Source organism: Parasteatoda tepidariorum, chromosome 4 (assembly GCF_982258835.1).
Source record: "Parasteatoda tepidariorum strain Cologne lab strain chromosome 4, Ptep-v5.0, whole genome shotgun sequence".
NCBI classification, from domain to species: domain Eukaryota; kingdom Metazoa; phylum Arthropoda; class Arachnida; order Araneae; family Theridiidae; genus Parasteatoda; species Parasteatoda tepidariorum.
The window spans coordinates 41,492,812-41,505,640 of NC_141758.1; the positions used below are offsets into that span (position 1 = coordinate 41,492,812).

At 35.1% G+C, this 12,829-nt stretch overlaps 2 protein-coding genes across 2 annotated transcripts; both read left to right on the forward strand.

Moving 5' to 3' along the window:
* The first annotated feature begins 277 nt into the window (after positions 1 to 277).
* Positions 278 to 3,174, forward strand: LOC139425493 (zinc finger BED domain-containing protein 5-like). Its single transcript, XM_087160994.1, has 2 exons — positions 278 to 468; positions 1,217 to 3,174. The coding sequence occupies exon 2, from the start codon at positions 1,232 to 1,234 to the stop codon at positions 3,014 to 3,016; it is 1,785 nt and encodes a 594-aa protein (XP_087017120.1). The 5' UTR covers positions 278 to 468; positions 1,217 to 1,231; the 3' UTR covers positions 3,017 to 3,174.
* Positions 3,175 to 7,386: 4,212 nt separating this feature from the next.
* LOC147810923 (uncharacterized) lies at positions 7,387 to 12,576 on the forward strand. Its single transcript, XM_087162157.1, has 3 exons — positions 7,387 to 8,233; positions 9,170 to 9,940; positions 10,100 to 12,576. Exons 1-3 carry the CDS (start codon positions 7,387 to 7,389, stop codon positions 12,574 to 12,576), a joined length of 4,095 nt encoding a protein of 1,364 aa, XP_087018283.1.
* Positions 12,577 to 12,829: the final 253 nt, after the last annotated feature.

Sequence of the window (12,829 nt, forward strand, 5' to 3'; positions counted from 1 at the left end):
ATCTTTTGCAAACTGTGAACAGTGTTGAATATTTGCAGTGTTATTATTAAAACTTCTACAGTTTTGGATAATTTGTTATTGTTTCGATAAAACCATTTGTTTAGTTTTAAAAATGTATCATTTATTAATATTTAATTAATTTTCAATTTGTATTTATTGTTTTAAAGCTTAATTGTAACGTTTAAAAGATAGCAGCATTAATTCATTAAATATCATTTATTTTGTTTTAATTCTAATTCAGAGATGTCAGCACAATTTTTGTAGGAGTCTGCGCAGTAGTAAGTTTCTGTTCGAACCTTTACCTTTACTTTGTTTTTTCACCTCGGCGTGAATTAATTTATGATTTCGAAGTGTTGTAGATGTTTAAAGTATTTTCGTTTTCGGGACCAGCTCCCAAAAGATGTAACGATTAGGTTTAAAGATTAATTGTTGTTTCGATAGCTATTATATGATTATATTAATTTCGAGGTGAGTCATATTTTATGTTTTGTTGTCAATGCTGTGCTGAACTGTCTGAAATCGTTTTCATGTGTAATTGACTAAATAAATATTGCTGCTATCTTATTAATAACTTTATTTCTGTTAAAAAATTTAATTTAAGTTTATTTTTGTGAAATTAATTATTACCCAGCATTGTTTTTTGTTCAATATATTATTAAGCAGAATAAAATTTTCTTAAGATTCTTAATTTGTCAGGATTTAAATTTTACAATATTATTATTATTTTCTTCTCTTTTCAATTTTGATAATTAATTTTACCTGGTCATTCATTTTACAATGTACAATCATACACCATTCGTTTAGATTAGATATCAATTTTAATTAATAATCCATATGTAAAAGAAGGTAATCATTAATAATACGGATTAATACAGCCCGCGACAAAACTACAGCACACTTTGTATTTTTTTACGAAAATCACAGAATTTTTGAAAATATTATTATTTTAATCTGATGTGTGTCTTTAACTGTTCTTAAGAATAACAATTTCGTATGAAATAAGTTTAATTTAATTTCCAGTAAGTAGTAAACAGCAATACAACAACATCATTGCTGTTTACTACTTACTGGAAATTAAATTAAACTACACACAGCAAATCAAAATAATAATATCTTCAAAAATTTTGCAATTTTCGTAAAAAAATGCAAAGTGTGATATAGTTTTGTCGTTGTTTAGTCAGCATATTATACAAATTTATTTTTAATTTATTTATAGAACCATAATTGAAAAATGGCAGCTTCAGTTTCTAAAAAGAAATGTCGGTATTATTCATTGGAATATCTGAAATTTGGATTTATTTGTTCTCAGAGAAATGAAACAATCCCTATGTGTCTTCTATGCGAAAAAACTTTTGGAAATGACTACATGAAACCATCAAAAATGAAAGATCATCTTGATAGGGTACACTCAGATAAAAAAAATGAAGAACTTGAATTTTTCAAAAAACTTAAAGAAAAATTCACATGTCGACCAACTATAAAAAGTTTTATGAAGCAATCTACTGAAGTTGAAACTGAAGGAGGATTAATAGCTTCGTACAAGATTTCGCTTAATATAGCAAAGAAGGGGAAACCACACACAATCGCTGAAGAAATTGTTATGCCTGCAATCAAAGACGTCATTGAGGATGTAATGAAAAAAGACTCCGTAAATGTTTTAAAGTCATTGCCATTAAGTGCAAATTCTGTAAAACGGCGTATCGACGAAATGGCTGAAGAAATAGAAAATACGGTAGTTTCAGAGCTAAAAAATTGCAAGTTCTCTATTCAACTTGATGAATCTGTTTTTGGTGTTTCTGCTATTCTTATGATGTACGTTAGATATTTCAGTAAAATTAAAGGAGAAGTCATTGATGAATTTTTATTTGCTAAATATCTTGAAACTGATGGAAAGGGAGAGACAATTTTTAAATGTTTACAAGAATATTTAAATAAATATGGTATTCCGCTTGAAAATATAATAGCGGTAGCCACAGATGGGGCACCTGCTATGGTAGGCCGTTACCGCGGTTTTGCTACATTTCTCAAAGAAAAAGTGCCCGGTATACGTACTATTCATTGTGTGTTACATAGAAACAACTTAGTAGCGAAATATCTGAGTCCAGAGTTACATAAAGCTTTACAGTTTTGTATTAAGTGTATCAATCAAATTAAAGCCCAACCTCTTAAATCAAGATTATTTTCTAAACTTTGTGAGGAAAATGACGAGTTATTTAACCAATTACTTCTGCACACCGAAGTTAGATGGTTGTCTAGAGGTGTATGCTTGCAAAGGCTCGTTGAGTTATTTGACTCCACGACCGAATTTCTCAGCGAAATAAACCCTGTTCTGTGTGACGAACTGCAAAACAATAAGAACCATATTTTTTATTTAGCGGACTTATTTGGAAAATTTAATGATGTCCAAACAAAGCTGCAAGGAAAAGATGTAACAATTATCGAATCTCGAACAATACTGTTAGGCTTCCAAGTAAAATTAAATTTATTTAGATCTTCATTGCTACGTAAGGATTATCAGTATTTTTCAAATCTGCGACAATTAGAAATAAAAGAAGAAGATTTGGAAATATATACAGGTCATCTACAAAATTTGAGCGACGATTTTAAACTGCGCTTTGTTGATTTGGAAAACATTGACATCCCTGATTGGATTATTATGCCATTTTCTGCTCAAATTGAAAACGTGGACATCAACCTGCAAGATGAGCTTGTTGAATTATTATCGGATCTTGGAGCAAAGACACTTTTTAAAAATTTAACAATAAGCCAATTTTGGTCAAATATAAATATAATGAAAAAATATGTAAAGCTTTACGAAATAGCTCAGCCATTTATGCTAGCATTTCCAAGTTCCTATATGGTTGAAGCCGGTTTCAGCCATGTCAATTCAATCTTAACTAAGTACAGAAATAAATTAAATGTGGAGTTTCGAGGGGATTTAAGATTAAAATTAACCAATTTTGAACCCAATATAGCAAACCTTGCAAATAAACACCAGGCACACCCATCTCATTGATAAAGAAGAAATAAATCTGTAATTACTTTACTTATTATTTAATAAAAATTAAGGTATTTAAATTTCAACATTAATATGTTTTTCATAAAACTATGGTTACAGAATGTACTATTACTTTAATGAATGTCTAATATCATAAAATAAATGTGCAAACACAGTATCTAATGGAGTTTTATTTTAATTAACAGAAAATTACTTTTATGGGGGTCGATGGGGATTTCGAAAAATTATAAAGGGGTCGATGATCAAAAAAGTTTGGCGACCCCTGGTCTACGAAGTACTTCGATTGGTTTGAATAAATTATCAAACTGAGCATGCGCGTTATTAAAATTGCGCCAAACAAAAATGCTAAAAGCGCCATTCTAGCAAACCTGACAAAACGATTAAGCGATACCGATGAAAACGATGATGTAATCGACCAATCAAATGCCTCTATTTATTAAAAAGGCGGTCAGCCAAGCAACAGCCTAAATAAAAAACAATTTTTTATTGAGAGGTTTTGTTTCAATGAATGCAAAATTGGACTCCGTAAAATGATATACTAGATATTTTTTAATGCCATATATAACCTTCAACTCCCACATTCCCCTTGAGTTTTTAGGAGTTAAGTATTGCTGATCATTGCTCTACATATGCTGATCATTGTGTTACTAAAGAAGCCATCGATTTACAAATAGAGAAAAATAAGTCTGCCTGGCAACGACAAATAGCAAACGAAGTTAAACCACCTTACACCTGTGAATTTCAAATGAGAGCTCTCATCATCAGAAGAAAAGAACTATTCCCTGAGCCTGATACAGAAATCATGCCTACGGAAACAGTCACGCCGAACCAACCTGAAAAGCCGAAGGATTCCTCAGAGATAGAAACTACTCCTGAAACGAAATCTCCAGTATCGGACTACAGCATTGAAAACAACTCGGAGCATGGTGAAGAGGCTTCGGCCTCAGAAACTTAGCCCTAGACCCAGAACAACAAAGAACCGCCAGCCAAGAGGAGAAAAAGGAAGAAGAAGCAAACTCATGGAACTGCTACAAAGTCTACTAGCAGTACCCTACTCCTGAATCTCTCCCAGAGCCTAAGCCTACTACTGCCACAGCTTCGGAACCCAAGGAAGAACAGCCACTCAAGTCTGCAAAAATTCTCATCCGAGGGCTTCCAGTCGACTTCAAAACTGAAGATATTTCTATAGAAATAGAGAAATTAGGCATCAATTTCCATAGAGTTATCCAGTTCAAAAAGAGGGTGGAGCCTAAACGCTCCAGCCACTTTTCCTCATCATCACTCCACTGGCCAATCAGCAGAAGGTATACTCCATCTCGAGTGTCAAGCAGACTCTTATTAGCACCGAGAGATTCCCTGGCGGCCGGCGGCTGCTACAGAGTTTTCGATGCCAGGACTACGGCCATATTCAGCGTTCCTGTTCCAACCAGCCAAGATGCATGAAATGTGCAGATTTCCACTATCCATACCAATGTGAAAACGACAGAAATTCTCCCGCCAAATGCTGTAACTGCGAAGGGAACCACACTTCCAATTTCACTGGGTGCGAGGCCCGCCCCAGTGGAATAAGACAACAGTTCAAGGACACACCTGCATCCACAGCTCATCGCCTGGTTTCACTTGTGAAAGAACTGCAGGAGCTCCTCAAAAGTCAAGAAGTTACAAGCCTACTTCTATCTCTTCTGAATGGGGCTTCCCCATCACAATGATGATCTTCACACCCCAACTCATGCCCTTCTCCACTGACGTAGCCTTTCATTTTTTTTTTAAATTTCATTTTCATTCCAACCACAAGGAATTACCTCATAGACCCTCATCACACGATGAAGGGGAAAGGGGCCGTTCCGGCCTCAGGCACCCCAAACCACCTAATAGACTAAACTGGACGTATTTGTGACAGTCGGCGCGAAAGGGTTAATGACCCACTTTGCTGCACCAATGTAAGGCTATTCTTTAAAGAACTTCTGCTTTCAACATTTAGTCAATTGAAGCTGTCTGAAGATATTTCCATCAATTTAAATTAGGTAGAACAAAACTAGAGAAAGTAAAAAGGTCATCAGTACTTTATTTTTTTTTTTAAAAAAATAGCTTTAAACAAAGTAGACAAGTAAATGGATGTTTAATGTATATTGTTTATATTGCCCACCGATCTGAAAGTTGAAAATCAATCCGTGGACCGGAAAAAACCTTCCGGCGGGCCGTGGTTTGCCCATCCTTGAATTAGACCATCTTTTGCAATAATGGCGACTGCTCGCAACGTCTCCTAGAAGAAAGAAGGTCTCAACACGGATCAATTTAGTAGTCCGACGTAACGAACATAAACTGCGCAGTGGGTGTAAAATTACTTTCGGACTTCTAAAGGAACAAATTTCTTATTTATGGTAACCCGGACTGACCCATCTCTTTTCTGGATGGTATTGCTCCTCAGTCAATGATGAATCTGTCTCATCAGAACGTGACATAATTGTCAATTTTGAGATTTTTATTGCCATCCAGGTGAGTTTCAGTGAGGATAATAATAACTAGGTCATGGTTGATTACAATGTCCCTCTTTTTATTACTTTTGAAACAGATGCTATTTGCTCAGGGCCGTTTTATCCATTAGGCACTGTAGGCAACTGCCTAGGGGCCCCGCCACGCCCTGTGCTACAGAGAAAAAAATTGACAATGTTTCTTAAACAGTAAAAATTTAATTCGAAATTTCAATGACGATTGTCTTGCTCTGTACATTACATCGACGCTATTTTAGTACATTTCTGAACGCATTCCAAATTAGATATTAATATTATGGTAGTTAGTTCATATATAACGCAGTAATATAACCGCAAGCAATTTTATCGCGGTAATTTTAACGCCGACTAATCAGATGACTATACAGCAAGAGCAGCTTTTTTAACACAACACGCTTGAAAAACGCGCAAAATTCTACGTTGTGAATGCACACTTACTGTTCTGGTACCTACCATAGGTATGTATATTCTATGGTCAAGCTACCAAAGAGTATGTAAAATTAAGGTTGGCAGTACTGGTTCGTTCGTCGCATGACTGGGGAATTCCCCGATCCGCTAAATACATACGTTGTATTGTGTCATAGACAACATTTTTAATGTAATCGTTGAATTTTCACTTCGTCTGAACGTTTCCTTAAATTTCTTCTCATACAGAACCACAAAGGGGAAGAACTAGCCACCGAGAATTGAAATTAATTAAGAACTGTCTTCGTTCAACTATGTCTCAAAACCGTTTAAATTCATTGGCCTTAATGGCAATTGAAAATGATGTATTGGAAAAGATTAACTTTCAGGATGTCTTGAACGATTTTGTAACAAAAAAAGTTAGAAGAGTTAATATTTAAGCTTATTGTATGATTTTTTTTAAATGCACATATTAATTACTTATATTCTTTTCGTTTTATTTAATATTTTTATTGAATAATGTGATAATATACTATATATAATATACTGTGATATATAATAATTAGGAAGTTAGAAGACGGTAGGGGAGGGGGCCCGAGACGAGCATTGCCTAGGGGCCGCGACATGCATAAGTCGGCCCTGTATTTGCTTTCCAGTTCACAAGTTTAAACGAAACGTTTCGTAAAGTTTGATTATTTAGTATTGTTTGACTTCCATTTGTTGACTCTCTCAACGAAGTTATCTTTGATGCATCTGTTGATTTCTAAGGCGGAATTACTTTTTAAGTAATTTTTTTTATAATTATTATTTCTTGAGAAGGTTAGGAGCATCGGTGATGTGTTCAGCTGAGGGTTTATGGATCCTGTTGACTTCATTAAACTTTGGGTTGATGCTACGGGTTAGATGTGGGTTCGAAATGGTACGATTAATATCTATACACAAAAACTTACAAACTTACAGAAGTTTACAATATTTGCAAAAATATTTAGATAGTGTTGGAAATTCCAATTAAAATCATTAATCTATCACTTAATTTCATCTAGTGAGCGCGTGATAATCACGTGCTCAAGGCTAATCCGACTCCTCCCACACACACTGACACTCTGGTTCGAGGGAGAACTGTTTTAGAACTGAGATGCGAAGCATGTTTTTTTTTGTTGTGTGTGTCCGTAAATATTTTGTGTCCATATGTTTGTGATTGTGAATAAAATTTAATATTGAATGTTTCACTCTCAACTGCCATTATTTATATGATTTATAGAAGTCTATGGATTAATACGAAGTGTTCCCGGCCTTTTGGTGGAGGTAAGCTATCTCCTTTTTGATATCTTTTGGTAATACCCAAAATCTGGCATCCCTGCTGGGACCAGAATAGACATACATAGACTTAAGAAATTAGAAAGACTAGAATAGAACTTTATTAGACTTTATGAAACTTTATACGAATTAGATATGTCAGTTGAGAGTGTTAGAAAATTACGAACGCCAGCGAGAAGTAATTTCTCAAAGGCATTGAATAAGGCGTTAGATTTATTGAAAGAAAATGAAAATGATCCCGATATTTTGGCCACACAAATTGTTCTTTTAGAACAGAAATACAAAGAATTGAAAGAATTGGATTTTAAACTTTTATCCATTTTAAGTGATGATCAAACATGCTCGCAAGATAATTTTGATTTAGAATATGACGCAATAACTGTGTACGAAGATAGATTTCTAGAAACCAGTACTAAATTAAAGAGACGATTGAATATTATAGAAAAACCGAAAATAGAAGAACCCGTGTTAAAAAATTCTACTGAAAATATTAATTCGCCGCGCAAGTTCAAACTTCCTGAATTAGAATTGAAACAATTTAATGGAAACATTAAAGAATGGCTTCAGTGGTGGGGGCAATTCAAAAAAATACACGAAGATTCGGACATTGAGGATGACGATAAGCTACAGTATTTAATTCAATCAACTGTAAAAAATTCGGCAGCGAGACAATTAGTAGAATCATTTCCCCCCTCAGGAAAAAATTATGAAGAAATTATTAAATGTTTAAAACAGCGTTTTGGGAGGGATGATTTGTTGATTGAAGTTTATATTCGAGAACTTCTTGCTTTAGTAATAAATAATTCAAATCCTCAAGGTCAAAAGTATTCCTTAGTTAGATTATACGATACACTAGAAGGGCAATTGAGATCTCTTAAATCTTTGGGCGTAGCGAAAGATAATTTCTCCGCTATTTTGTTATATCCTTTGATTGAGTCATGTTTGCCAAGCGATTTATTGAAGATATATGAACGGGCTCAAAGTGAATTAAAAACAGAGATTTCTGGAAATGATAGATTAGCTAATCTCTTAAATTTTTTGAAAAAGGAAATAGAATCAGAACAAAAATTATTGATAGCTCGTTCCCCTTTCGGATTAGAAAATCATAACAGAAAACCGATGACTCACCACTTCCAGAGGAATAAGATATCTGCCGCTGATTTAATTAATAGCTCAAAACAAAACGTTTCACATCTGGCAAATTCGAAAGTGGATGAGTGCGTATTTTGTAATAAATCCCATTTAAGTCAAGATTGTAGATATGCTATGAGTTTACCATTTGAAAAAAAGAAAGAAATACTTATGGAGAAGGGTATCTGTTTTCGATGCTTAAGTTATAAGCCTAATAGACATATTGCGCGCTTTTGTAAAAATAAAGTTAATTGTTTGAAATGTAATGGGCAACATTTGTTAATTATGTGTAAAATGAATGAAGAATTTCATGGCAATAAAATTAATGAAAAGGGGTCGGAAGAAAAAGTCGTTACGGAAAGCTCTTTAACTAATACTACATGCATGCGTCAGGTTTATTTACAAACATTAGTAGTACAAATACGAGGGGATAATAAAACCAAATTTATTCGGATTCTCATTGATACGGGTTCGCAGCGATCGTACATATCGAAATACGCTGCAACGTGTATGGAATATGATATTATTGGTGAAGAATCTATTTTGCATTCTTTATTTGGGGGTGTTAAAAAGACAGAAAATCATAGAAGATATTTAGTTCATATAAGTAATGTAGATAATAGTTATCATTGTAATTTTGAGGTATTGGATCAGGAAGTAATTTGTTCTAATATTTCTAGAATAAATTTATTCCCTCATATAAAAGAACTTAAATCTCGTAGCATATTTTTAACTGATACTACACAGGGTTATAATGATCAGTTGTTGTATCAATCTTCTCCCTTAGAAATTCATTTGTTAATTGGGGCTGACATCGCTGGCAAACTGCTCAGTGGGGGAATAGAGGAACTTAGTTCAGGATTGGTTTGCGTAGGAACTAAATTAGGTTGGACTCTAATGGGAAAGAATAATAAGGCAGAAGAACAAGATAGTACAAATACCGTACTATCTTGTCATGTAAATGATGTGAATATTTCAGATTTATGGCGGTTAGACACACTTGGTATTGCTGACCCCAGTGAGAAAAAAAGTAGGGAAGAATTGGAACAATCGGCGAAAGAGCATTTTTTTCGAACCGTAACTAGAGACTCTGAGGGGAGGTATCAAGTTCGATTGCCCTGGATTGATGGGCATCCCCCCTTAAAAAATTGTAAGGGCATTTCTGAGAAAAGACTCGAAAATTGTGTAAAATCCCTTAAGAAATTAGGCAAAATTACTGAATACGAAACAATTTTTGATGATTGGTTAGATCAGGGTATCATAGAGGAGGCGCATTGTTCTGAACCAGAACACTATTTACCTCACCGCCCTGTTTTTAAAGAAAATTCGACAACGAAGGTTAGACCCGTCTTTGATGGCTCCGCTCGAGATAAAGAGTCGCCTTCTATTAATGACTGTTTAGAAAAGGGGCCCAACTTAGTAGAACTTATACCTTCTGTCATAAATAGGTTTAGAATAGGAAAATATGGAGTTGTGTCCGATATTGAAAAGGCATTTTTGCAAATCGGACTCCATGAACAAGATAGGCCTTATTTAAAATTTTTATGGTGGCAGAACGGTGAAAAAGAACATTCGAGAATTTTTCAGCATAAAAGGGTTGTTTTTGGAATATCCTCGAGTCCTTTCTTATTAGGAGCTACTCTTGAATTTCATTTGAATAATGTTTCTTCTGAATTTAGAGAAACATCTCAAAAACTTTTGAAATCCTTTTATGTAGACAATTGTGTACACAGTGTTGAAAATAAAGAAGAATTAGTTAAGTTTATTCATGAATCACAAGAAATTCTCGCTTCCGCAAAATTTAATTTACGTGGGTGGGAGCATACTCCTTTTGAGGAATTTGAATCTGAAATGATCGAAACCAAAACAGTTCCTGTATTGGGTTTAAAATGGGATAGTAAGAAGGACATTTTATCCATTGATTTAAGAGATTTAGATCCCATTGCAAATAATCAATCAGTAACTAAAAGAAATATTTTGTCAACCGTACACAAAATCTTTGATCCTATTGGATTTACCTGTCCTGTAACCTTAATACCAAAATTAATATTACAAGAATGCTGGAAATTGAAATTGTCTTGGGATTCCGAGTTGCCATCTTGGATGGCTAAGAAATTTATTAAGTGGAAAAATCAACTCAAAATTTTAAATGATATTTCTGTCCCCAGGTGTTTAGATAAAAATGAGGGAATTAGGGAAATAACATTGCACGTATTTTGTGATGCTTCCGAAAAAGCATATGCTGCGTGCGTATTTTTGAGGAGTGAAGCACCGGACTCAATTACTTGTCAATTAATACAGGCTAGGTCAAGGGTCGCCCCACTGAAGCCAATATCAGTATCTAGGCTAGAACTTTTAGCATGTAACATAGGAGCAAGACTTTGCCAATCTGTCAAAGAAAGTTTACGAATGGAAAAAGTTGCCACACGATACTGGTCTGATTCCAGCAATGCGCTTTACTGGATTAAGAGGAATGAAAACTGGGCTGCTTTTGTATATAATCGTGTGAAAGAAATTCGAACTTTGACCGACCCAGATGATTGGAATCACATCTCCGGTCAATCAAATCCTGCCGATTTGCCTTCCCGAGGATGCAGTATTGAAACTTTAGCAAAGTCTGACTGGTTTCGTGGACCCTCCTGGTTGCAAAACCATCCTGACAATTGGCCTAAATCCAATAATTTTCCTGATGAAGAAATTATAAATGCAGAAAAAAGAAAAACAGTTGTCAGCGTCACAAATACAGAAAATGAAGACAAAATTTATGATCTTTTCTCCGATTACTCTAAACTGCTAATAGTTATTTCCTGGGTTTACAGATTTTTGGATAATTGTAAGAAGAAGAAAGATGCTAGAAAATTTGGAAACATAACTGTGGAAGAAAGGAACAGAACTGAAATTTCGTTGCTAAAAATAGCACAGCGAGAATCTTTCACGGGACCTAATGATAAACGACTACAGAATCTCCAAGTTCTTGAGGATGATAATGGACTTTTTCGAATTAAGACTAGACTATCGTTAAAGGACGACTTGGAGAATTTCAAATTTCCTACTGTGTTACCAAGTGATCATCCGATAGTTGAAAAGCTTGTTCACTGGAAACATTGTTCTCTTGGTCATGCAGGTGTTCAGATTGTTATGACCCAACTCAGAGAAGAATTCTGGATTCTGAAGTTCAGAAAGACTGTTCGCAAAGTTATCAGAAAGTGCATAATTTGCAAACGATTTGATTCACGACCAATCGCAACTCCAACAGCTCCATTGCCTGTTGACCGTCTAAGAGCAGCTTCTGTATTTGAAATTACAGGAATAGATTTTACAGGGCCTCTCTATCTGAAAGAAAATCAGAAGTCGTGGATTGTCATTTATACCTGTGCTGTGTTTAGAGCAATACATCTGGAACTGACTACTTCACTGTCCACTGAAAGTTTTCTACAGACTTTTCGAAGATATGTGGCTCGTAGAGGAAGACCAGCTATCGTTTACTCTGATAACGGAACAAACTTGGTTGGAGCGAACAATCTTCTTAAAAAGATTAATTGGGATGCAGTAGTTAAAAACAGTGCAGTGAATAAGATTAACTGGAAGTTTATCCCCCCATCTGCACCTTGGTGGGGTGGCTTTTGGGAACGTTTGATTGGAATTCTCAAGCGAATACTTCGCAAAGTCTTAGGTCGGACGTCTCTCAACTTCGAAGAATTAAATACTGTCTTATGTGATTGTGAAAGTATCATCAATGGACGACCTCTCACGTACGTCAGTGAAGATATTAGTGATCTAGTGCCTCTTACTCCAAGCATGTTCCTTCAAGAGGTCAGAGAAGTTGGACTACCAGACCTGGATCTCTTGGACAGCAAATCTTTGAATAAAAGGTTTGCCTACCGTCTAAGATTGAGACAAGATCTGAGGAAACGTTTTCGTTCGGAATATTTGGGACAGCTGAGACAATTCGATAGAAAAATGCGAAGTTCTTCACCTATCAAAATAGGCGATGTTGTGCTGATATCCAGTGACAACACAAAGAGACTGGATTGGCCTCTAGGGAAAGTCATCGAAGTGTTCACGTCACGAGATGGAAACATCAGACTCGTAAAGTTAAAGACAAAAGGTGGTGAAGTTCTACGATCAACATCGAGGCTGTTTCCCCTTGAAGTTGGGGAAAACGAAAAGGATATTTTGGAAAAGCGTATTTGAGTTTCTTGGTGTAAAAACTCAAAGGTGGGAGGATGTTGGAAATTCCAATTAAAATCATTAATCTATCACTTAATTTCATCTAGTGAGCGCGTGATAATCACGTGCTCAAGGCTAATCCGACTCCTCCCACACACACTGACACTCTGGTTCGAGGGAGAACTGTTTTAGAACTGAGATGCGAAGCATGTTTTTTTTTGTTGTGTGTGTCCGTAAATATTTTGTGTCCATATGTTTGTGATTGTGAATAAAATTT

Bases quoted from the DNA above. Each gene is read 5' to 3' on its own strand.
- LOC139425493 (XM_087160994.1), top strand. From the start codon at position 1,232: ATGGCAGCTTCAGTTTCTAAAAAGAAATGTCGGTATTATTCATTGGAA.
- LOC147810923 (XM_087162157.1), top strand. From the start codon at position 7,387: ATGTCAGTTGAGAGTGTTAGAAAATTACGAACGCCAGCGAGAAGTAAT. The intron at 8,234-9,169 runs GTGAATTAAAAA...CTTCTCCCTTAG, and splicing joins GATATATGAACGGGCTCAAA to AAATTCATTTGTTAATTGGG. The intron at 9,941-10,099 runs GTGAAAAAGAAC...CCTTTTATGTAG, and splicing joins ATTTTTATGGTGGCAGAACG to ACAATTGTGTACACAGTGTT.